General features: G+C 42.6%; 1 protein-coding gene across 2 annotated transcripts in view; it reads left to right on the plus strand.

The window, feature by feature from the left end:
• Positions 1-21,623, plus strand: part of Nvl (nuclear VCP-like) — a 42,411-nt gene extending 20,788 nt beyond the window's left edge. For both annotated transcript variants that reach the window (XM_013036178.1, XM_013036179.1), the window contains 12 exons: positions 562-706; positions 1,578-1,830; positions 4,357-4,575; positions 5,425-5,529; positions 7,429-7,491; positions 7,992-8,111; positions 8,905-9,004; positions 10,618-10,724; positions 12,650-12,726; positions 15,725-15,813; positions 18,598-18,668; positions 21,347-21,623. In XM_013036178.1, coding sequence (XP_012891632.1) covers positions 562-706; positions 1,578-1,830; positions 4,357-4,575; positions 5,425-5,529; positions 7,429-7,491; positions 7,992-8,111; positions 8,905-9,004; positions 10,618-10,724; positions 12,650-12,726; positions 15,725-15,813; positions 18,598-18,668; positions 21,347-21,391 — 1,394 coding nt within the window. In that variant the 3' untranslated portion in view covers positions 21,392-21,623. The remainder of the gene's footprint in view (positions 1-561; positions 707-1,577; positions 1,831-4,356; positions 4,576-5,424; positions 5,530-7,428; positions 7,492-7,991; positions 8,112-8,904; positions 9,005-10,617; positions 10,725-12,649; positions 12,727-15,724; positions 15,814-18,597; positions 18,669-21,346) is intronic.
• Positions 21,624-23,868: the final 2,245 nt, after the last annotated feature.

Consider the following 23,868-nt stretch of genomic DNA (forward strand, 5'->3'; position numbering starts at 1 on the left):
GCATTTTAAATCTTCACACAGGGTTGTATGTTTCACTATGAGAATGAAACAAAGGTTATTATTGATTGGGCAGGAGTCTTATGTGCCCACTGTAATTTATGGGATGTTCTCAATTTCCCTTAAAATATAATGGAAGCACAGGTGTGAAGCATCTAAAGTTCAGTCTTGTTCTTCATGCTTTGGAGCTGGTAATTGCCACAGCTGTAGTGTGAGTCAGAACAGCTTAGGTGAGAACAGTTACACTTTGGTTTTTATCCTTGTGCATGTGCCATGTTAGCTTTTCTTGCCTATCACTTTCCTTTGCCTTTATCGTAGTGCTTTTTGTTTATCCTATCTATAATTAAGCTTTATAAAATTTGTCTTACACACTTTTTTCTTAATTATTTCCTTAAATCTCAACAAATTTTGAATTAGTGAAACAAAGGTTAATCCTTTATCTTCACAGTTTTTACATATTAGACATTTAATAAATGTTTGCATTATATAAAAAATGCAACATACATTATATATCAATCTTTCAAAATGCATAATATTTTCTCTGTGACAATTAAATCCTACTAGATCTGAATAATATGGCACCTACAGTTCGTGTTCTAGTCATTGGAGCTACTAACCGGCCAGACTCATTAGACCCTGCTTTGAGACGTGCAGGAAGGTTTGACCGAGAAATATGCCTGGGTATCCCAGATGAAACGTCCAGAGAAAGGTATATTCTATCTGTATCTATCTATCTCTCATTATTAAGTAGTTGTACACAGAGGTTAAAATTTCCTAAGTTAGGTTTGGTTATAAGATCAGTTCATCTTAATTAATTTCACCCCTCCCATCATTCTTCCCTATTTTCTTCCACTCCCATCTCTACCCTTAAGTTACTTAGTTAAGTTTTATTTTCATTTTTCTTTCTTGGGGGCTTTTTTTTTTTTCCCGTCAGTTGTGGGGATTGAACTCTGGGCCTGGATGCTCTCCCTCAGTTCTTTAGCTCAAGGCTAGCTCTCTACCACTTGAGCCGAAGTGCCACTTCCGGTTTTCTGAGTGGTATATTGGAGATAAGAGTCTCACAGACTTTCCTGCCTGGGCTGACTTTGAACTGTGACCCTCAGATCTCAGCCTCCTGAGCCACCAGTACCCAGCCTAGCATAGATCTTATTAAGCAGACATTTACCATAATTCTTTGAGGAAAAAGGTTGGATATGTTATAGCCATTTAGCATTTAGTAGATGAATTATTTTATTTCTATTTGTTGGTTTGTTTGAGAGAGGGTTTTACTAGCCCTGGCTGGCCTTGAACTTAATGTAATCTAGGCTGGCCTCAAATTCAGTCTTCCTGTCTTTGTATCCCAATTGCTGGGATTACAAGTGAGTTATATGCTATTGCACCTGTTGAAAGTTTTGTTTTGGGTTTTCTTGAAATGCTGGGGATAAAACCCAGGGCCTTGAACATGCCAGGGAAGTATTATGCCATTGAATTGTACTTCCAACCCTTTATTTGATCCATTGACAGGGATTCCAAGTAAATATATTGAGGGGTTTGGTTTTACCATCAAACTAGAAATCAGATTTTTTTTTCACTTTTTACAGAATACTTCAAACTTTATGCCGAAAAATGAGACTTCCAGAAACGTTCAGTTTTAGTCACTTAGCCCACTTAACGCCGGGCTTTGTTGGCGCAGATTTGATGGCATTGTGCCGAGAAGCAGCCATGTGTGCAGTCAGCAGGGTCTTGCTGAAGGCACAAGAGCAGCAGAAGAGAGATCTTGAGATCGAAGGCTTGTCGTCTGAAGGAGGCCAGGAGGACAGACAAGTCAGAACAGAGTCTAATTCTGACGCACAGGTGCTTTTAAATGTTCTTTGTGTTCTTTGAAATTCAAGAAACGGTCACTATAGTTGAGATCTAGTCCTTTTCTGAAAAACTTTCACTTCTATTACCGTATTGACAACTAGTTATACTTCTTGGTTAAGTAAACTGCAAGTTTGCAGATACAACCATGTCTTGCCTCTAGCTAAAGTCAGTTCTGAAAAATGGTCATGTGAGAATGAAGAGGGACATTTTTCATTTTAAGATCCTTGTTGGAGATTTTTTTTTCTTTTTAAAGTGCAGGGGTTTGAACTCAAGGTCTTGTGCTTGCCACAAGTTTACCACTTGAGGCACGCGCTCTCCTGGCTCTTTTTGCATTGGTTTTTCATTCCATCTTCAGACTATGATCCTCCTCTTTCTGTTAACTTACATTACAGGTATGCCCACCTTGTTTTTTAGTTATGATTGTACTATTTGTTTTGATTGTCTTTTATTTTATTTTTGCCCGTCTTGGGGCTTGAACTCAGGGCCTGGGCGCTGTCCTGTAGCCTCTTTGTGCTCCAGGTTTGCACTCTACCACTTGAGGCATAGTGCTATTTCTGCTTTTTTGAGTAGTTTATTGGTGGTAAGAGTCTCATAGGGACTTTTTTGCTCAGGCTGGCTTCCATCTGCCATCCTCGGATTTCAGCCTCCTGAGACCTAGGATTATATGCATGAGCCACCAGTGCCCAGCTTCTTTTGGTTGTCTGTTAAAAATGTTTCATTAGCATAACTTAATTGTGTAAAGGGTTTCCATGTGATTTTTACAATGTGCATATAGTATACATTGATCATTAATTTTATCTATATTAGACTTTCTTAGCCACCCTACCGCCTCTTTGTTTTTTTTGGTTGGTTATGGGGCGGTCATGGGGCTTGAACTCTGAGCCTGGGCACTGTCCTTGAGCTCTTCAGCTCAAAGCTAAAGCTAGTACTCTCCCATTTGAATCACTGTGCCACTTCCAGTTTCCTGGTGGTTTATTGGAGATAAGCGTCTCACAGACTTTCTTGCCCAACTGGCTTTGAACCGCAATCCTCATATCTCAGCCTCCTGAGTAGCTAGGATTATTGGCATGAACCACTACTTCCTTGCTTTCCTGGGCTCTTTTGCTTCAGGGTAGTTTGAGCCACAGGTCTACTTCCAGTTTTCCATTGGTTAATTGGAGATAAGCGTCTCACAGAATGTTTCTATTTGGGCTGGCTTTGAACCACCACCCTTAGATCTCAGCCTCCTGAGTAGCTAGCACTACAGCTGTGAGCCTCCAGCGCCTAGCATGTGCTTTCATCTTTATCATCAAAGATAAGTAAGTTGAAAAGATTGTAACTTGCCCAGGGCTATATATAACCTTACCTTTACCGTGCAGGCACTTACTAGGTCCTTTATTTATACATCATTTGGTTTTTCCTTATATATTTTAGAATAACATTTCTGTTAAAAATAATAAACTTGCCAGGTGCCAGCGGCTCATGCCTATAATCATGGCTACTCTGGAGGCTGAGATTCTGAGGATCACAATTTGAAGCCAGCCTGGGAAGGAAGGTCTCCAGTGAAACATGCATGTGTGTGCGCGTGCACACGCGCACACACGCACACACACAACACACACAACACACACACACACGAAGATGAGTCCTGTTTCAGAGAGAAAGAAAATCCTAGTTAGGAGGCTGAGATTTGAGGACACATTTCAAAGCTCAGGGATAGCACCCAAGCCCCATGACTGACTGTAAAAAAATGTAGAATTTACTTATAACATAAGTTATTAGAATAATAATTCTTTTAACTGAGAATGTCCCTTTAATATTATTAAAATGAATGGTAAGATATGAATAGATGGGTATTTCATGATTCTGGACTAGAAAAAAACCCGTTGATTTGTTAACCACAAATACCCTAATTCATCCCAAATTAATTTAGAAGCTTCATTTAATTTTCATCACAATATCAATGATTTCGTTATTATGAGTACACGTAAGCATGAAACTCATTCATTAAGAAGAGTGACTTTGTAAGAAAAGGTCAGAAAATTTTGAAAATAAAAAGCTGGGGAACATACATGAGGCCCATGGATTCTATTCCTCAGCACCACATAAGCAGAAAAAGCTGGAAGTGGTGCTGTGGCTCAAGTGGTAGAGTGCTAGCCTTGAGCTGAAGAGCTGAGGGACAGCGCCCAGGCCCAGAGTTCAGGCCCCACAACCGGCAAAAAAAAAAAGCTGGGGAAGATTGGTTTATAATGTTTAATAGTAAACATTCAACTATAGGATAAAACAAAGAGAAGAGTCAATAATGGCTGGAATTAGACCATGAAACAGAAAATATAGATCTAAAATAAAGTAAAAATTTCATATATATATTTTATATATACATATATACACACACAAATGCATGTGTATATGTGCACATGCATTTGTGTGTGTGTGTAATATATATTGGTACTGGGAATTGAACTCAGGTATTAAAATTTAAAAGTACTTATTTCAACAGATTGACTTAAAAATTTTCCCTCAATTATTCCTTATAAGGATGAGTTGCACAGGCTGCTGGTGTTGCTAAAAGAGCAAGATTTCCTCTCAGAGGACCAGATGCAAGGACTGTGCGTTGAACTGAATGACTTCATTGTTGCTCTAGCCATGGTCCAGCCCTCTGCTAAAAGAGAAGGTTTTGTTACCGTCCCTAACGTGTCATGGGCTGATATTGGTGCCCTGGAAGATATTAGAGAAGAGCTCAGCATGGCAATATTGGTAGGTGTGTCAGCTGCAAAATGTCATTGGGAAATGTGGTTTAAGGGCTAGAAGTGGGTTGGGAAGGTGGCTTTGCCTTGCATCATGAGGCCTGGGTTTGATTCCTCAGCACCACATAAGCAGAAAAGGCTGGAAGTGGCTCAAGTGGTGGAGGTACAGTATTGAAATAATTCATCTTTCTTCCTTTTTTTTTGTGTCTGGTCATGGGGCCTGAACTCTGGGCCTGGGCACTGTCCCTCAGCTCTTCAGCTCAAGGCTAACGCTCTACCACTTCAGCCACAGCGCCACTTCCGGCGTTTTTCTTTTTGCTTATGTGGTGCTGAGGAATCGAACCCAGGGCCTCATGCATGTAAGGCAAGCGCTCTACCACTAAGCCATCTTCCCAGCCCCCTTCATCTTTATTTCTAAAATGTCCTTAGAACTTAAATTCAAGTGTAAGTTCCTTTTGGGCTCCGTTGGTTCACACCTGTAATCCTAGCTACTGATAAGGCTGAGATCTGGGGCTCAAAGCCAGCCTGGCCAGGAAAGTCTATGAGACTCTCCATCTAACCAGAAATGGAAAACCAGAAATGGAGCTCTAGGGTAGAGCACAAAAGCTCAGGGAACAGTGCCTAGGCCCTGACTTCAAGCCCCACTACCAACCAAAAAAGCTTAAGTTCCTCAAGAGCGGAAACTTCTGTTTATCACTCTGTATCTCATCTGGAACAGAAGTAAATGAGGTATTGTTCACCTCGTCAAGCCTTACTGTCAATAGTGAAAATAAGAATGATCATATACTGTGAGATAAATTTTAGTATGCAGTGTCAAGTGGACACCTCTGATGGGTCCCTGATGGTATTTTTTTTCCAGGCACCAGTACGTAACCCAGATCAGTTCAGAGCTCTTGGATTGGTGACTCCAGCTGGAGTCCTCCTGGCAGGTCCGCCTGGCTGTGGGAAAACTTTGTTGGCTAAGGTATAGTACAAGTGTAGCCATGCTCATGTTCAGGTCAATTACAGGCTTATCAATTCTAACACATCTTGTCGGTTGTGGGACTTGAACTCTTGGCTTGGGTGCTGTCCCTGCTCTCTTCATCTCAAGGTGAGTGCTCTACCACTTGAGCCACAACATCACTTCCAGTTTTCTAGTGGTTTATTGCAGATAAGAGTCTCACAGACTTTCCTGCCCGGGCTGGCTTTGAACCATGATCCTCAGATCTCAGCCTCCTGAGTAGCTAGGATTACAGGCATGAGCTACCAGCGCCTGGCTGTGTATTCTGTTTTTTAAATAAGTATTAAATAGCTAAACCATTTGTAGCTAATCTTATTTCTTTTTGGTGTAGTTACTTTTACATTTTTCCCCTTATGTCCTTCTTGATTATTACTTTTTAAAAATATAATTTTATTTAATTTTTTAATATAAATATATAATTTTATTGTTATTATTAAGGTGTTTCACTGAGTGGTTACCATTTTATAAGTCAGGTAATGAGTACAATTCTTTTTGGATAAGGTCATCCCTTCCTTGGCTTTCCTGTCCTTTGCCCACAAGTTGCATAGTTCATTTCCTATGTTGTGTATACTAAATACTAGAACTGCATTTGTTCACCTTTTCTCCTTACATTTTTGCATCCCCTCTTTGCCCCTCCTAAACAGACACATACCAGAAACAAACAAAAAATTCAAAAGCAAAAACACAATAACAACACCACCAAAAATATTTCCTGGTATTAATTTGATAAATAGCAGCTATTTTAAATGTTCAGAGGATTTATGCCTTTGGTTCCTTCCCTTAAAGCTTTACAATTACTTTAAAAACTTTTTTCCATAATGGAAATATAAACAAAAGGATAAAGCATTGTTTATAATCTTCTTTCTACTACTTACTACTGCTTTTTTTTATGGGGGTGGGGGGTCTGGTCGTGGGACCTGAACTCTGGGCCTGGGTGTTGTCCCTCAGCTCTTCAGCTTAAAGCTAGCACTCTACCACTTGAGCCACAGCGCCACTTCCATCTTTTTTCTTTTTGCTTATGTGGTGCTGAGGAATCGAACCCAGGGCCTCATGCATGCAAGGCAAGCACTCTACCACTGAGCCACCTTCCCAGTCCCCCTACTACTGCCTTTGTTTAATTTTTTAGTCCTTCCAGATGATTTTGAGTGTTTAATGCTTCTGGGGCTGGGGTGAGGCAGGAAGTAGAGAAAAGCCTCTTATTTCATGGCAGCCAGGGAAGGAGTTGGAGAGAGAGAGGAAGAGGAAAGAGAGAGGAAGGAAGAGAGAAGAAAGAGAGGAAGGAGCTGAGACAAGATCGATTTTCCCAGGGCATGCTTTCTCCAACTAGACTTCGCCTTCTACTTTCTGCCACCTCTCCATAAATGCTATCCACTTCTGAACTCATGAGCAGATTAATCTGATTGGGTTGCATTCGGCAAGGTCCACCAAAAGCCCATCACCTGCCCACTAAGCCCATAACACAGCCTTTTCGGGGATATTTCATAGCCAAACAATAGCAACAATATGTACATCTGTTTACAACTTCAAGGTTTTTGTTGTTGTTTTGTTTTGTTGTTTGTGGGGTTTGAACTCAGAGCTGTTCCTGAGCTCTTTTGCTCAAGGCTCGTGTTCTGCTTTGAGCCACAGCTCCACTCCTGGAATTTCGGGTGACCAATTGGAACTAATAGTCTTCATAGGTGGTATAGGGAGAGGTGGGGAGAACAGCAGAAGGAATGATCTTGGTCAAGATGCATTTCGCTTATCACCTGTCTTCTGGAATTGAAACCTCCTTATATAACTATTTAGTAAAAAATACTATCAGAACTGCATTATTAGTACTTTAATGTAAATTGTCTTATTTTCATCTTTTTTTGCTATTGATAGGCTGTGGCAAATGAGTCTGGACTAAATTTTATATCTGTCAAGGGTCCGGAATTGCTAAACATGGTAAGTTATTATAATGAAGATATACGGAGGGGTTACAGTTAGCTACTTGCTAATCTGTACCACTTGAAGCATGTCTCTGATCTGGCATTTTGCTGTTTCCTTGGCGTCTACTCGCAGACTTTTTTTTTCTTTCTTTTTTTTTGGTCGGTCATGGGGATTGGGCTTTGTTCCTGTGCTCTTCAGCTCAAGGCAAGCTCTGTATCATTTGAGCCACATTACCACTTCCGGTTTTCTAGTGGTTTATTGGAGATAGGAGTCTCATGGACTTTCCTACCAGGGCTGGCTTTGAATCGTAATCCTCAGATCTCAGCCTTCTGAGTAGCTAGGATCACAGACATGAGCCACAGGTGTGTGGCTTACTCAACAGACTTTTCTACCTGAGTAATTACATACATGAGCCTTAGACATGGCCTACATATTATTGAAAAGTAGATTTACTATCATTTGACCCTAACCTCAGATTGAACTGTTTGTATTTTCTTTTCTTTCTATATGTTCAGTATGTTGGTGAGAGTGAACGTGCCGTCCGACAGGTTTTTCAACGGGCCAAGAACTCAGCACCCTGTGTGATATTCTTTGATGAAGTGGATGCTTTATGTCCCCGTAGATCAGACCGAGAGGTAAGTAGTATAGACTGATAGCTTGGAATTTTCAGATTTTATTTTTACATACTATAAGACTTACAAGTTACAATTCAGATACTTCGTATTAGCGTGTTCCTTAAGAGTACTGAAGAATATTGGAGCTGTGGCAAATGGTAGAGTGCTAGCGTCAAATGGAAAAGCTCAGGGACAAAGGCTAGGTTCTGAGCTCGCTTCAATCCCTGCACATAAATAAACAGGTAAATAATAGAAATGTCAATTACTTTGTTATGTATTGTATATATGTGCATGCGTGTGTGTGTTTTGTGATTGGTTGTGGGGCTTGAACTCTGGGCCTTGGTGCTGTCCCTGAGCTCTTCAGCTCACAGCTAAGTGCTCTACCACTTTGAGCCACATGGGTCCTTCCCATTTTCTGTTGCTTAATTGGAGATAAGAGTCACATGAAGCTGCAGCCTGGCCGTGGCTCACATCTGTAATCCCAGTTACTCAGGAGGCTGAGATCTGAGGATCATGGTTCTAAGCCAGCCCGGGCAGGAAAGTCCATTAAACTCTTTATCTCCAATAAACCGAGTCTCACGGACTTTTCCTCCCTGGACTGGCTTTGATATGATCCTCAGATTTCAGCCTCTTGAATAGCTAGGATCACAGGCGTGAGCCATAGGCACCCAACAATAACTGTATTTTGGAGGTAATGTATGTACATGCTTGTCAAAAAGCTTAAGTATAGAGAGAAAAGAATTTTTTATCCTATTTAGTTCTTTTCCTGGAGTTTGTGTTGTGAGCTGAGGGAATTGCATTTATTTCTTTTTAGACAGGTGCAAGTGTCCGAGTGGTAAATCAGCTGCTTACAGAGATGGATGGTTTAGAATCTCGCCAACAAGTTTTTATTATGGCAGCTACTAATAGACCAGGTAAGAAAGAACAATGTTATAAATAAGCCACCCAAAAAGTTAGAACTTTTGTTATGGTATAATTTACCTTTTATCCTAGTAAAAGAAAGCTAAATTTAGGCTCATTTGATAACCTCTTTGCTTATAGATCAGTAAAGCCTTAGAAAGTTGTTTGTTCTTTTGTTTTTTGTTTTTCTTTTGGTTGGTCCTGAGTCTTGAACTCTGGTCCCGAATGCTGTCCCTGAGCCCTTCAGCTCAAGGTGAGCTTTGTACCACTTGAGCTACAGTGCCAACTCCAGTTTTCTGGTGGTTAATTGGAGATAAGAGTCTCTTGGACTTTCCTGCCTGGGCTGGCTTCGAACCACGATCCTCAGATCTCAGCCTCCTGAGTAGCTAGGATTACAAGCATGAGCTATAGTTTTATTAGAATTTGTGTTTAGTCACTCATCATTGTCAAATTGCTATGAGTCTTTTACATAGTAAAAGTTTTTTAGTGTGTAAATGCTTCTCTGTGCTGATTTGGGCACATCATTAATTCGATTTTCTTTTTCTCTCTCTTTTTTTTTTTTTTTGGTTGGTGGTGGGACTTGGACTCTTCGCCCGGGGCACTGTCCCTCAGCTCTTCAGCTCTACCACTTGAGGCACAGCACCACTTCCAGTTTTCTGAGTGATTTATTGGAGATAAGAGTTTCAAGGGGCTGGGAAGGTGGCTTAGTGGTAGAGCACTTGGCTTGTGTGCATGAGGCCCTGAGTTCCATTCCTCAGTACCACATAAGCAGAAAAAAAAGAAAAAAACTGGAAGTGGTGCTATGGCTCATGTGGTAGCACGCTAGCTTTGAGCTGAAGAGCTGAGGGACAGTGCCCAGCACAAGAGTTCAGGACCCACAACCAGACCCCCCCCCACACACACACAAAAAAAAAAAGTTTCACGGACTTTCCTGCGCAGGCTGGCTTTGAACCACAATCCTCAGATCTCAGCCTCTTGAGTAGCTAGGATTACAAGAGTGAGCCACAAGTGCTTGGCTGTAAATTTCATTTTTATATGGATGTATTTTAGTGAACAGAAGGCTTTTCATTTCAGTAGTTTCCAATTTGCCTTCTTTTTTTGTTTATGTGTGCAGGTCCTAAAGCTTGAACTCAGGGTCTGGGTGCTGTTACTGAGCTTTTTGCTCAAGGTTAGTGCTCTACCATTTGAGCCACCACTCCCATTTCCAGCTTTTTTTGTGTGCTTAGACTTTCTTGCCCAGGCTCGCTTGAATCAGGATCCTCAGATCTCAGCCTCTTAGGTGTGAAACATCAGTAGTTGAATTACCAGCTTTTATTTTTCCTAAAACACTCCTCCTTTTATTTTTTTTGTTAAGTACATTTTATTTATTTAAAATATAATGTCACAGTTGTTAGGAGCGTGTTGTGCTGAGGGGCTGTATTCATCAGTTAAGTCATGAGTACAGTTCTTTTTGGGGGCAGTAGAAACCCTTCTTGTTACCCCAGTTCTACCCTCCCATCCTTGCCCACTAGTTGTACAGGTCATTTTTCCACATAGTGTATACTGAATAGTATGATTGGTTTTATGTACTACATAGACTGTAAAGCTGTTGTAGTTCACTTACTTAAGACTCAATTCTCTTCTTTAGATATCATTGATCCTGCAATTCTGCGCCCAGGCCGCTTGGACAAAACACTCTTTGTGGGTTTGCCATCCCCAGCAGATCGGCTTGCCATTTTAAAAACTATTACAAAAGTGAGTAAATGAAATGACAGTTTTCTATGTATATACATTTTTTGTTTTTATTTTTAATTTTTATTTTTTTTCCAGCCTAAAGCATGAACTCAGGATCTTGGTGCTGTCCCTGAGCCTCTTTGTGCCCAAGGCTAGGTCTCCACTACTTGAGTCACAGTGCCACTTCTGTTTTTTTTCTGAGTAGTTTAATGGAGATAAGAGTCTGGGGTGGTTGGGGGCGGGGGGGCTGGGAAGGTGACTCAGTGGTAGAGTGTTTGCCTTGCCTTGGTTCAATTCCTCAGCACCACATAAGCAGAAAAGGCCAGGAGTGGCGTTGTGGCTCAAGTGGTAGAGCGTTAGACTTGAGCTGAAGAGCTGAGGGATAGCGCCCAGACCCAGAGTTTAGGGCCCATGACCAACAAAACAAAAAACAAAGGAGTCTTACCGGACTTTTTTGTCCAGGCTGGGTTTGAACTGCAATCCTCACAACTGTGAGTTACCAGTGCCTGGCTATGTTCTTGTTTTTAAATAGATAGTTCAGCAGGTCATAATTTAGAATGTTAATTACTTCCTTTCTGTAGCTTTAAGTTTTTGTCAGGTACATGGCTCCCAAAGATGAAAGAAAGTAATCTGTGTTTGATCACTGAACAGACTGTCCCATTTTCATCTTCCATCTGCTTAGAATAAAGGTAAACTACATGAGGGATAGCTGAAGTTAGTCAGCTAATATATTTGAAATAGCACTGTAATTATATTTTTTATGTCTTCTGACCTTTGACTATCATAACATATTTCCTTCATTTGAAATTTCAGTGGTATTAGACAAAATTGTTAGAGTTTAGACCAATGGGTGAATACTTGGTAACCCTCTTTGAAAGTTAAAACTAGAAGAAAAAAGAAAGGGTAATAGAAGATTAACCAAAGTGAAGTAAAGTATAAAAATAGTTATGGTCACAAAATTTATCCCTGATATGATGTGTGCCGTGAAGACGCTAAGAGACACGAAACATGGCCCCAGCCAGGCACTGGTGGCTCACACCTGTAACCTAGCTTCTAAGCTCTGCGTATATCCAATAAATTATCAAACTGGAACAGTGGCTCAGATGCTAGAAAAGCAGCTGTTCAGAGACAGCACCCAAACCCTGAATTCAAGCCCTAGGACTGACACAAGGAAAAACAAAAACATGGCCCTTAGAAAAATGAATTCACTACACAAACAGGAGGAGGAAGAGGAGAGGAGAGAAGACAATGATAATATCATAGCCCCTAACTGTGAAGGGCTTGGTTTAGATGAAAATATGAATGTTACTAAACAACAAACATTCGTTTATTCTTGTGGAGGAGAAATCAGATTTCAACTACTTAAATAACAAGCCAAGTGCTGATGACTCATTCCTGCAATCAGCTAAGATCTTGGATCAAAATTCAGAGCCAGCTGGGCAGGAAAGTCTGAGATTTTTTTATCTCCAGTCAACAACCAAAAAAATCCTTATGCAAAAAGCTAAGAGATAGTGCCCAGGCTGTTCAAGCCCCAGTTCTGTGGGGGGAAATGTAGGTAAGCTTGGGTCTTTTTTTTTTTTTTTTTTAATGGTACTGGGTTTTGAATTCAAGCCTTACACTTGGTATACAAGTTCTCCACCACTGGATCACACCTGCAGCTCATGCTCATGGTTTTTTTTATTTTTTATTTTTTTTTATTTTTTGGGTCCAGTCGTGGGCCTTAACTCTGTCCCTCAGCTCTTCAGCTCAAGGCTAGTGCTCTACCACTTGAGCCACAGCACCACTTCCGGCTTTTTTTTCTTTTTTTCTTTTTGCTTATGTGGTGCTGAGGAATCGAACCCAGGGCCTCATGCATGCAAGGCAAGCACTCTACCTGAGCCACTTTCCCAGCCCTCATGCTCATGTTTTTAAAGCCCCGATGAAAGTATTTTTCATCTCTCATTTAGGATGGCACCAAACCTCCACTGGGTCAAAACGTAAATTTGCAAGCTATTGCTGGTGATCCTCGCTGTGATTGCTATTCGTGAGTATTCATGTCTCAGATCTGTTAACCTTCTGGGGCATAATGTCTAGAAGGAACGGGAATGATACCCATTTTCCTGAAAGCTAGAAAGGTTAAATAAAATGTCTTATATGGCATCTGTCTCGTACTGTACTTGTTCCTTTTCAGAGAAGGCTCTGCCATGAACGCTCTGAAGGAGTTCTAGGAGTAGGTTGTCTAGTCCTGTGTTGCCTGCTCAACCTGCCCTGACCTATTGCTGCTCTTCACAGATTGCTTCTTTCATAATATCTGAACAGATGTGTCCTGGCTGGCTGCCACATTGTCCTGATTCATCTCTGTGACAGAGATTGATCTGTCTTTATGCTTTCATGTTTGTGGTTGTAGGGTTTTTTGATTGATTGTTTCCTGGGTTTTTTGTTTCATCTGTTTTACGTAAATTTATTGGTTAACATTACCAATTTTGGGACACAAGGAGGGAAAGAAACTCAGGTTTAACTCATACATGTCATTGTTTACCCTTGGTGCTCACAGTACCTCGAAAGCAAACCCAAATAATGCGGGACTTTCCACAGCCATGTATTTCACAGCCACATAACTCAAATAAGTCAGTGTTTTCAAGACAGTGTAAATTTACATGTAAGAACATATTCTTAGGCAGTAGTACAAGGTACTCAATTACTCTTGGTTCTGATAGAGAAATTTTGTGTAACCATCTTCACACGGATAATATGGGAGCATGCCTAGTATGTTGGCTTTGGTCTCCATTGCTTTCACATGCAGACATCTAGCTCATTGAGTCTGTGGTGCTCTGCCCCTTGTTGCGTGGGTATGCTCCATGCGTGCTCCTAGAGCAGTGGAGCAGTGACACTCTTGAATGAGAGGCAATGGTTAGCCTCTGGGGCAGGGCCTGTGCAGAGGTCTCCCTTGAAGGAAGAGAACTGATCCATACCACTCTCTGATTAAATGAGCTTTTATTTATTTATTTTAATTAATTAATTTTTTTTAACTCGGGGCCTGGTCACTGGTTCCTAAACTCTTACTTTTTTCTTTTCTTTTTGCCAGTCATGAGGCTTGAACTCAGGGCCTGTGCACTGTCCTTCAGCTCTTCAGCTCAAGGCTAGCTAACACTCTACCACTTGAGCCACAGCACCACTTCCAGTTTTTTCTGCTTAAGTGGTGCTAAGGAATTGAACCCAGGACCTCATGTATGTAAGCAGGTACTCTTTATTTTTGGGGGGGGGTCCGGTTGTGGGGCCTGAACTCTGGACCTGGGCGCTGTCCCTCAGCTCTTCAGCTCAAGGCTAGCGCTCTACCACTTGAGCCTCAGCGCCACTTCTGGCTTTTTTCTTTTTTCTTATGTGGTGCTGAAGAATAGAACCGAGGGCCTCAGGCATGCAAGGCAAGCGCTTTACCACTGAGCCACCTTCCCAGCCCCAAGGCAGGTACTCTTACCACTGAGCCACCTTCCCAGCCTGGTCCCTAAACTCTTGCTCAAGGCTAGCACTCTACCACTTTGAGCCACAGCACCACTTCCTGTTTTCTTCTGGAGAATTGGAGATAAGAGCCTCATGGGACTGGGGATGTTGCTTAGTGGTAGAGTGCTTACCTAGCAAGCATGAAGCCCTGGGTTTGATTCCTTAGTACCACAGAAAAATCCGGAAGTGGTGCTGTGGCTCGAGTGATAGAATGCTAGCCTTGTGCAAAAGAAGCTAAGGGACAGTGCCTAGGCCCTGAGTTCAAGACCCAGGTCTGGCGCAAAAAAAGTCTCATGGCTTTCCTTCCACGGCTGGTTTTGAATTGCAACCCCGATCTCTGTCTCCTGAGTAACTAGGATTACAGGTATGGATCATAGGTGAGTTACTTAATAGCATTTATTTTAGGAACTTTAAAGATTTCCCAGGGATGATAGAGGCAGTTTTGCACCTTTTTTTTTTTTGGTGGTTGTGGGCTTGAACTCAGGTCCTGGGCACTGTCCTTGAACCTCCTGGTGCACAATGCTAGCGCTCTGCCACTGGAGCCACAGCGCCGCTTCTGATAGAGGCAGTTTTGATGGCAGAAACCATTCTGGACCACGGCTTGTGGACTACTAAGTCCTTATACAACAAGGGTCACAGTGGATAAATGTGTGGCTTATCATGCCACTGAGAGACAAACACTACTAAATCTTCAGCCACCTGTATCAGTTATAATAGTGCCCATAATAAATGTTAGATTAAATAATGTGGAAACTCCCATACTTAGCTTATATAAACATTGGTCTAGGTTAATTTAAGCTCTGTCCTTGTTTAGTTTTATGTGATATTGGGATCATATTTCCATGTAATTTAAAAAATAATTTATTTGTATTGTAAAGGTGATGTACAGATTTGTTATAGTTACATAAATAAGGGGATGAGCACAATTCTTGTTGAACATTGTTTTCTCCCTAAAATAATTTTAGTTTCTGGAAATTAGGTTTTTAGTTCTGAAAACCAAACTTAAAGAATTAGAATTTGGGTAAAACTGTAATTTAGTAAAGCCCTAATCAGGACCTCTGTTTTAGTTAGCCAGCCTGACATCATAGGACTGGCCTCGGACTCGGCTCGTTACCGTTTGAATAGTTTTGGTACATGAAGGCTTGTTGTGATGTCTGTACTAGTTTGAATGTGTCTAGTGCATCCAAGACTTTCTGGGCTTTGTTTTTTTTCTGTTTCTGAACTTGGAGTCACAAATGATCTTTCTTTATAATCCTGATTTAGACAATATATAATAAAGAAATGTACTAGTCTGCACTTAAATTAGCGATATTAGTAAAAATATTTTCAAATTTCTTTTTGATGATTGGGTATTTTATATTATGTTAAAACTATTTCAAGTAAAAGCTCAAAACTCTTCTTCTACTTCAGTCAGTTTGTCTCACCTTTACTGATTACTTTCCTTTTTTATCGTTTAATATTATAATAATTAAAAAATGCTATCTGCCTTCTCTCTGGGCTTTTACAGTATCTTAAGAACAAAAGAGCACCTTTTTTTATTGTAGGGGTGCAGACCTCTCTGCGTTGGTACGAGAAGCTGCTCTATGTGCCTTGAGACAGGAAATGGCAAGACAGAAGAGTGGAGATGGAACAGGTAATGTTTCATTCTGGGAACTCAAAAGCACTGTTTCCCTCTAAAATGAATCTTTTCTCACATCTTTTTCTTTTCTTTTTTTGTAATAGTTTTTTTTTTTGATGAAACATTTTGGAGCTTTTTTGAATTATGTAATCTCTGTTGCTGATAATTATGATGGTAGAGTTCCTGCTTATTTAATAAACAGCATTAAATTGTATTGCACACAAATGTTTAGGTAAAGATGATTTGGTGTCTTCATCAAGAGTTTGATCTAAGCCAGATACTGGTGGCTCATGCCTGTAATTCTAGCTACCTGGGAAGCTGAGATCTGAGTATTGTGGTTTGAAGTCAGCCAGAAAAGTTCCTGTGAGACTCTTGTCTCCAACTAACCGCTTAAAAACTGAAAGTAGAGCTGTGGCTCGAAGTGGTGGAGCATTGGCCTTGAGTAAAAGAGGTCAGGAACAGCACCCAGGTCCTGGGTGTAAGCCCTCCAACCAGTAACAAGATCAACTTAGCAGTAGTTTTGGAAGCCCCCATTCTTTTTTTTAAATTGTTATTATAAAGGTGTTACAGTTTCATATTCAGGTTATGAGTACTTTTCTTTTTGTCAGTCATGGGGCTTCAACTCAGGGCCTGGATGCTGTTCCTGATCTCTTTTGCTCTAAGCCAGTGCTCTACCTCTTGAACCACAGCTCCCCTTCTGGCTTTTTGGTGATTATTTGGAGCGTCTCACAATAAGAGTCTGGACAGGCTTTGAACAGCAATCCTGAGATCTCAGCCTCTTGAATGACTAGGATTACAGGTGTGAGCCACCAGTGCCATTTCAACAGTGCCTTTTTCCTTCCTGTTGTTGGGATGTGTGCGGCCCCTCACAGAAGTACCCTTTACTTGCTTGCCTCCTGGTTTATGGGTGTCTGTGTGGGATAGCAGAAACCCCTCCTGACAAGCTGTGCTCTGCTCTCTGAATGACGCCCTCACGGGAGCTTTGGACGTTTGTGTTAGTTTGATGTTTTTGTCAGTCCTGGGGCCTGAACTCGTGGCTCTTCACCTCAAGGCTAGCGCTCTACCACTTGAGCCACAGCACCACTTCCGGCTTTTTCTGCTTATGTGGCACTTAGGAATCAAACCCAGGGCCTCATGCATGCAAGGCAAGCACTCTACCATTGAGCCACCTTCCCAGCCCTTTTTAAACTTTTATTAGTGTTCCCTTTTTCTTTTGGGTTCAATGAATCTCAGAGCTAAATAAGGATTACAATTTCAGCAGCTTATGCTTAACTTTAGATTTGTCAGCATACATACCTACATTTAGAACATCTCCATGCTTCTTGTTGGTAACCTTATGATTCAGTTATCTGAAATTCTTTTATTATAAGCTGTATTCAGTTTCTTTTGGAAGGAAGTGCCATATAAATAGACAAAAATTAGTGTATCTTATAAAAGTGTGTGCTGGTTCGTGCTTGTAGTTCCATGGAGGAAGCAGGCTTGCAAGTTCAAGGCCAGTCTGGGCTGTATAACAAATGAGCTGGCATAGTTGCTTGTTAAAATTTGGTATCAAGGAAGTGGCGCTGTGGCTCAAGTGGTAGAGCGCTCGCCTTGAGCTGAAGAGCTGAGGGACAGCGCCCAGGCCCAGAGTTCAAGCCCCACGACGGACAAAAAAAAAAAAAAAATTGGTATCAAAAGAAAAACAAGGCAAAATCAGAACGCTGCCTATGCTGAATTAGGTAACAGTTCCCTGTATATTTATTGGAGCTGCTATTTATTTTGAGTTTCTTTTTGTATAATACAAAAATAAGACTTCTGACATCCCTCCTTTTGTACAGCTTTCATGTCTAGCTCTCTGGTGCTTAGACAAGTCTTGCCAGAACCAGTAATGCCATACAGCTTCATGTGGTGTATGCTCAGCAGTGTACTTTATTTTTAGTAGAATACACTATCCCAGCATCTGTGTAGGAAGCTTATTATTTAAGTATAGCGTGTCATCCTAAGTTGTCCTATCAACACTACACAAGGCTGGACCCTGACATGTAGCCATTTCACTCAGTACACAATGACTAGCCAAGTGAGCCCCGTGTAACACAGTGCTCTGATACATGTCCTTCAGTTTTTTTATTTGAGGGTTTCGGGATCTGTTACTTAGAATGTAAACTTGAATCCAAGAGCATACATATCCTTTAGCAGTAATGTAGGTACTCACTTGTAGTCTGAATGAGGATTCTCACATTTCTACGCCGATTATTTTGAGGTACATGGTCAAGATGCAACACAGGGTTTGATGCACTGCTTTCACATCTGGGCAGTGATTCTCTGTTCATCTCTTCAGCGTTTCCGAGAGACATGCCGTGTGCTGGCCAGCACTCCTGTCTCCCTGAGTAAGTGGGAGGAGCATCTGGGACAGGGTGGTGAGGCACATGTAAAAATGCCCTTGACTGCCATCACTGGTCACTCATTTTCCCTTGAAGGCCTAGATCTTTTTATTTATTGTTTCTTTTTTTAGTCATTCATGGTATTTGAACTCAGGCCGTGGACACTATCCCTGAGCTTTTTTTGCTCAAGTCTAGCACTTTACCACTTTGAGCCACAGCTCCACTTCTGGTTTTCTGGTAGTTAATTGGAAGTAAGAGTCTCGTGGACTTTCTGGCCTGGGCTGGCATTGAATCTCGATCCTCAAACCTCAGCCTGCTGAGTAGCTAGGATGACAGGCTGTGAACCACTAGAGCCTGGCTTGGGTCTTGAGAGAAGCTACATTGCAACGCACAGGACTGTACTGAGATGTGTATATTTATGCACACATTTGCTTCCCAGGTGAGCTGAAGATTAGCCATATGCACTTTGAAGAAGCTTTCAAGAAAGTGAAACCATCTATCTCAGCAAAGGTAAGAAATTTTCTTCAGTGTCTAGAAAGAGGCTAGAAGTATTATCAGTGGACCAGAAATCATAAATCCTAACACTGTTTTGTGGTTTGTCCCAATTCTCCTTCATGAAAAAAAATTATGCTACTTTGTATTCTTGAAATAAATACTCAATGTTTTCAAATGTTTAGATTACAGTTCTTTCAACTTCTATTTGTGTAGAGAGAACAGTGGCCATTTGTGTCTATTGCTTTAGTTTCTGATATTTTTTCATCTCTAGTACTGGAGTTTTAAATCCAATGCCTGGCCCTCTGGCTCTTTATTTTGTATGTATTTACATGTGTGTTATTTCTTTATTTACACAGTACTGGAGGTTGAACTTAGGGCCTTGGGTTTGCTAAGGTTGGTGCTGCGCCTCTTGGGAAAAAAACCTCTTAGTTATTTTTCAAATAGTTTTTCACACGTATAACAGGGCTGACCTGGACTGTGGTTTTCTGTGTACGCTTCATGCATAGCTGGGGTGACCATGATGATGAAATGTATCAGCCGCTGCACTTTCTTTATTTTTGAGACTTTGCTAACTTTGCTAGTGCTAGCTTATAACACTTGATCCTCTAGCCGCTGCTGGTATTACAGTCATGCAGCCTACTATACTCTGCCCAATCTCGGAATTCCTTTTTTTTTTTTTTTTTTGTCGGTCATGGGGCCTGAACTCTGGGCCTGGGCCTGGGCACTGTCCCTCAGCTCTTAAATGCAAGGCTAGCATTCTACCACTTGAATCATAGCACCACTTCCGGCTTTTTCTGCTTATGTGGTACTGAGGAATCAAACCCAGGGCCTCAAGGCAAGCACTCTACCACTGAGTCACCTTAAACCCCTCCAATCTTGGAATTCTTGTCATTCAAATAGTATTTGATATAACCCTTTCTGACAGATGATCTATTTTTTTTTTAATTCTTTTTGTCGGTCATGGGGCTTGAACCCTTGGCCTACCTGCAGCATTTCTGCTTATGTGGTGCTGAGGAATCGAACTCAGAGCCTCATGCATGCAATGCAAGCACTCTACCACTGAGCCACCTTCCCAGCCTCTAATCTATGTTTTAATTTTAAATTTTTATTGCCATTATAAAAGTAGTATACACAGAGTGATTACAGTTACATAAGTTAAGAGAACATTTCTTTTTGGATAGTGTTTATCTTTTCCTCCCTCTCTCCGAGTTTTTCCTTCCCATCCCCACCCGTAAGTTCTATAGTTCATTTTCTACATGGTGTATTGGGTACCACAGCTGCATTTGTTCACCTTTCCCCCCTCTGTTTCTGTGCCCTCTCTCATCCTCCCAAAGACAGGTAATTGAACAAACAAGAAGAAGGGAAAACAAAAATAGTGACAAGAAAAACCTCCTTTTCCTTTCCTGAGTTCATTTTGATAAATATTATTTTAGATGATCAGAGGCACATGTCTATGCATTGTGCCTTTGTTGTTCCAGTCCTGTGAGTACCCTCCTTTGATCTCACTGTGTGTGATTGCCTAGAGACCTGTATAATTTATCATGTCCCAGTGGATCAAAAGAGAAAACATGTTCTCTTTGTCTCTGACAACATGATTTGTCATAGGTCCATCCGTTTCCCTGCAAATGACATACTATTCTTTCTAATGGCCATGTTAAATTCCATTGTTTATAGGTATGATCTGTGTTTTCTTTCTTTTTTTTGGGGGGGGGGGTCTGGTCGTGTGTCCTGAACTCTGGGCCTGGGCGCTGTCCCTTAGCTCTTCAGCTCAAGGCGAGCACTCTACCACTTGAGCCACAGTGCCACTTCTGGTTTTCTGGTGGTTAATTGGAGATCAGAATCTCTTGGATTTGTTTGCATGGGCTGGCTTTGAACTTGATCCTCAGACCTCAGTTTCTTGAGTAGCTGGGGTTTCAGGCGTGAGCCACCGGTACCTGGCTCCAGAATGGTTTTATTTATTTATTTATTTATTTATTTTTTGGGGTCCAGTCGTGGGGCCTGAACTCTGGGCCTGGGCGCTGTCCTTCAGCTCTTCAGCTCAAGCTAGCGCTCTACCACTTGTGCTCCAGTGCCACTTCCGGCTTTTTTCTTTTTTCTTATGTGGTGCTGAGGAATTTCTTACTCAGGGCCCCATGCATGCAGGACAAGCGCTCTACCACTGATCTACCTTCCCAGCCCCTCCAGAATGGTTTTATAGACACCTGGTTGGATCTGATGAGAAACCCTTGAAAAAGGAACCTAGTGTACTTTGGTATATGGTATGAGGTGTAAGGGGTTTTAGTTTATTTTTTCCATGTTCCTATTCTTTTCTTTGGTTTTTTCCTCTCTTGGTTGGCATTCTACTACTTGAGCAGCCCCGACTCTAGTCCAGATTTTTTACTAGTCAATTTGAGGTAGTTTTGTGGACTTTTCTGCCAAGGGTAGCTTCAAACTACCATCCTGACATTTCAGCCGCTTGAGTAGCTAAGATTACAGGCATGGACCACCAGCACCCAGCAGTTTTTTTTTTTATTATTATTTTATTAAGGACACAATTTATATGACTTTGTTTTAACTTAATATTTTCCTTAAAGACCCTATCTTACAACCACATTCTGAGCTCGTAAGGGGTTATAATATATATACTTGGGTATACCATTCAGCCTGTAATCAATTGTTAACACCTCTACATGTGTCTTTTCCCTTCCTCTTAGGATCAAATGATGTACAAGACTCTTCAGCAGTCCCTAAGCCGGTGACATTTCCAGAAGCAGAAGTCCAGAGCGCGGAGGAGGCAGCAATGGCACACTCTCTGCAGCCCAACACAGATGGGGTCTGTTCATTTTATCTTAACAGAGCCAAGCCGGAGCTGAAGATTTCCTTACTGACCAGCATTGTGGCAACACTGTCCCAAGTCCTCATTAAAGGGGAAGAAAAGGAACTGCTTAAATTTAGCTATTTTCAAATAAAGTTGTCATTTGAACAATTGTACCATGCATAAAAAAAAGTTAGAAAGAACTTTGTGCCTAATTTTCTGAAGTTGTCACATGATGTATCAGGCCCTGACCAAGTTTCTGGAACTATCTCATAATATCCTTGACAACCAAAAGATCAGGTCAGAATTAGTCATTCCCATGAATTTTAGTCTCCCTTTAATCTGGAAGAGTTTCTCTGACTTTTGAGTCTTTCAAAGGCCTCAGGCTAATTAGGTGTATTTCTCTGGTATTGTCATTAGGATCAACTCTAACTCCCATCCTGGGTCTTGAACTCAGATCAGAGCCTTTTGTTCTTGTTCAGCTTTACCCTCACTCTACCCATTCCTCTTTAGCTTTCTGATAGAGGTAAGAGTGTTACATATTTGCCTCTCTGGGCTGGCTTTGAACCTTTTTTTTGGGGGGGGGGGTCCAGTCATGGGGCCTGAACTCTGTCCCACAGCTCTTCAGCTCAAGGCTAGCGCTCTACCACTTGAGCCACAGCACCACTTGCGGCCTTTTTGTTTATGTGGGCCTCATGCATACAAGGCAAGCCCTCTACCACTGAGCCACCTTTCCAGCCCTGGCTTTGAACCTTGATTCTCACATCTCTATATACTGAGTTGCTAGGATTTTAGGCATGAGCTATGAACATTTAGGTGCAGCATGGGACTTGAACTCAGAGCCTGGGTGCTGTCCCTGTGCTCGTTTGCTTCTTGAGCTCTTTTGCTCAAGGGCTGGCCCTCTACCACTGTGAACCACAGCACCACTTCCGGTTTTCTGGTACTTAATTGGAGATGAGTCCCACAGACTTTCCAGCCCAGGCTGGCTTTCAACTGGAATTGTCAGATCTCAGCCTCCTGTGTAGGATTACAGCCTTGAACCACCAGCTGCCCAACTGTTTCTATTATTTTAATAACAATGGGACAAGATTGGATGACCTTTTTTTTTATTTTTAGAATGGAGTTGTACAAGATTCATATATGATTCATATGTCATGAACTTTTTGATCATATCAGAGGCACATCCAAGCACAGGATCATACTTGGTTTTTTTGTTGGTTGTGGTGCTTGATCTCGGGTCCTAACCTCTGTCCTTGAGCGATTTTGCCCAAGGCCCAGCCCCACTTCGGCTTTTCTGGTCTGATGGGATTTTTCCTGCTCAGGCTGGCTGTGAACCTCGATCCTCAGAGCTCAGACTCCTGAGTAGCTAGGATGACAGTCCCAAGTGGTGGATTACTGTCCCGAAGTTCATTTCTAGATTCTCTAAGAACCAGCCCCTCCCTCAGCGCCGGACTTGCCCTCCCGCTGCGCGTGCTCGGTGATGGGTTCCCTGGCTCCTGTGTGGGCCGCTCGTGGCGGTTGCACTGGGCTTGGGAGCCGCTCCTTGGCATTTTCATGGGGGCTTGTGCTGCACCACGGAGCCACAGCCCCTCCCGTGGCTCCATTTGGTCCACAGTGTGTGTGTGTCTGTTTTCCAGCACGAATTCCATTCTCTCGGATCTGGGCAAGCTGGTGTGTGGAGCGGTGTGGAGCTCTGGCCGGCCATGGCGTCGGGGAGGGCAGGCCTGGGCGGGGAGGGCAGGCCTGGGCGGGGAGGGAGGGAAGGCCTGGGCCTGGGCAGGGAGGGAGGGAAGGCCTGGGCCTCGGCAGGGAGGGAGGGCAGGCCTGGGCCTCGGCGGGGAGGACAGGCCCCGTCGGGGAGGGCAGGCCTCCGACATTTGACGGGCAGCTGTGGCCCGGCCAGCACCGCTCGGGCCCCCACGCTTCCCGGGGCAGAAGTCGGCGGACACTCGGCCTGAGGACCCCGGCGCCGGACTCCGCCCCGTGCAAGGTGCTCGCTAGGGCAGCCCCGCCGGAAGCCGTCCTGGCTGCCCTCCAGGTGGGAAGGGGCAGAGTCGGACCCCGGGCCTAAAAGGGCAGCGGCCTGGAGCCAGGGGGAGCTCAGCCAAGGAGAAAGGCAACTGGAGCCGGTGTGGCGGAAGCTGAGGGCGGGGCCCGGGCACGAGAGGCGGGGCAAAGTTGAGGGATTGAGGTGCGCCCCCTGGTGGGAAGCAGCTCCCACTGCACCCCTGATCCTGATGAGGACAGTGTGCGTGCCTAGAGCCCCCTCTGGTGGGAAGAAGCCTTCACTGCACCCAGGGTCCTGAGGAGAGTAACATGGCACTCACATGCCTAGAACGCCCTCTGGTGGGAAGAAGCCCTTATTGCACCCGGGGTCCTGAGGAGGACGGGGTACTCTCCTAGAGCACCTGTGATGTAAAA

The sequence above is a fragment of the Dipodomys ordii genome, unplaced genomic scaffold (assembly GCF_000151885.1).
Source record: "Dipodomys ordii isolate 6190 unplaced genomic scaffold, Dord_2.0 Scaffold251, whole genome shotgun sequence".
Classification (NCBI taxonomy): Eukaryota; Metazoa; Chordata; class Mammalia; order Rodentia; family Heteromyidae; genus Dipodomys; species Dipodomys ordii.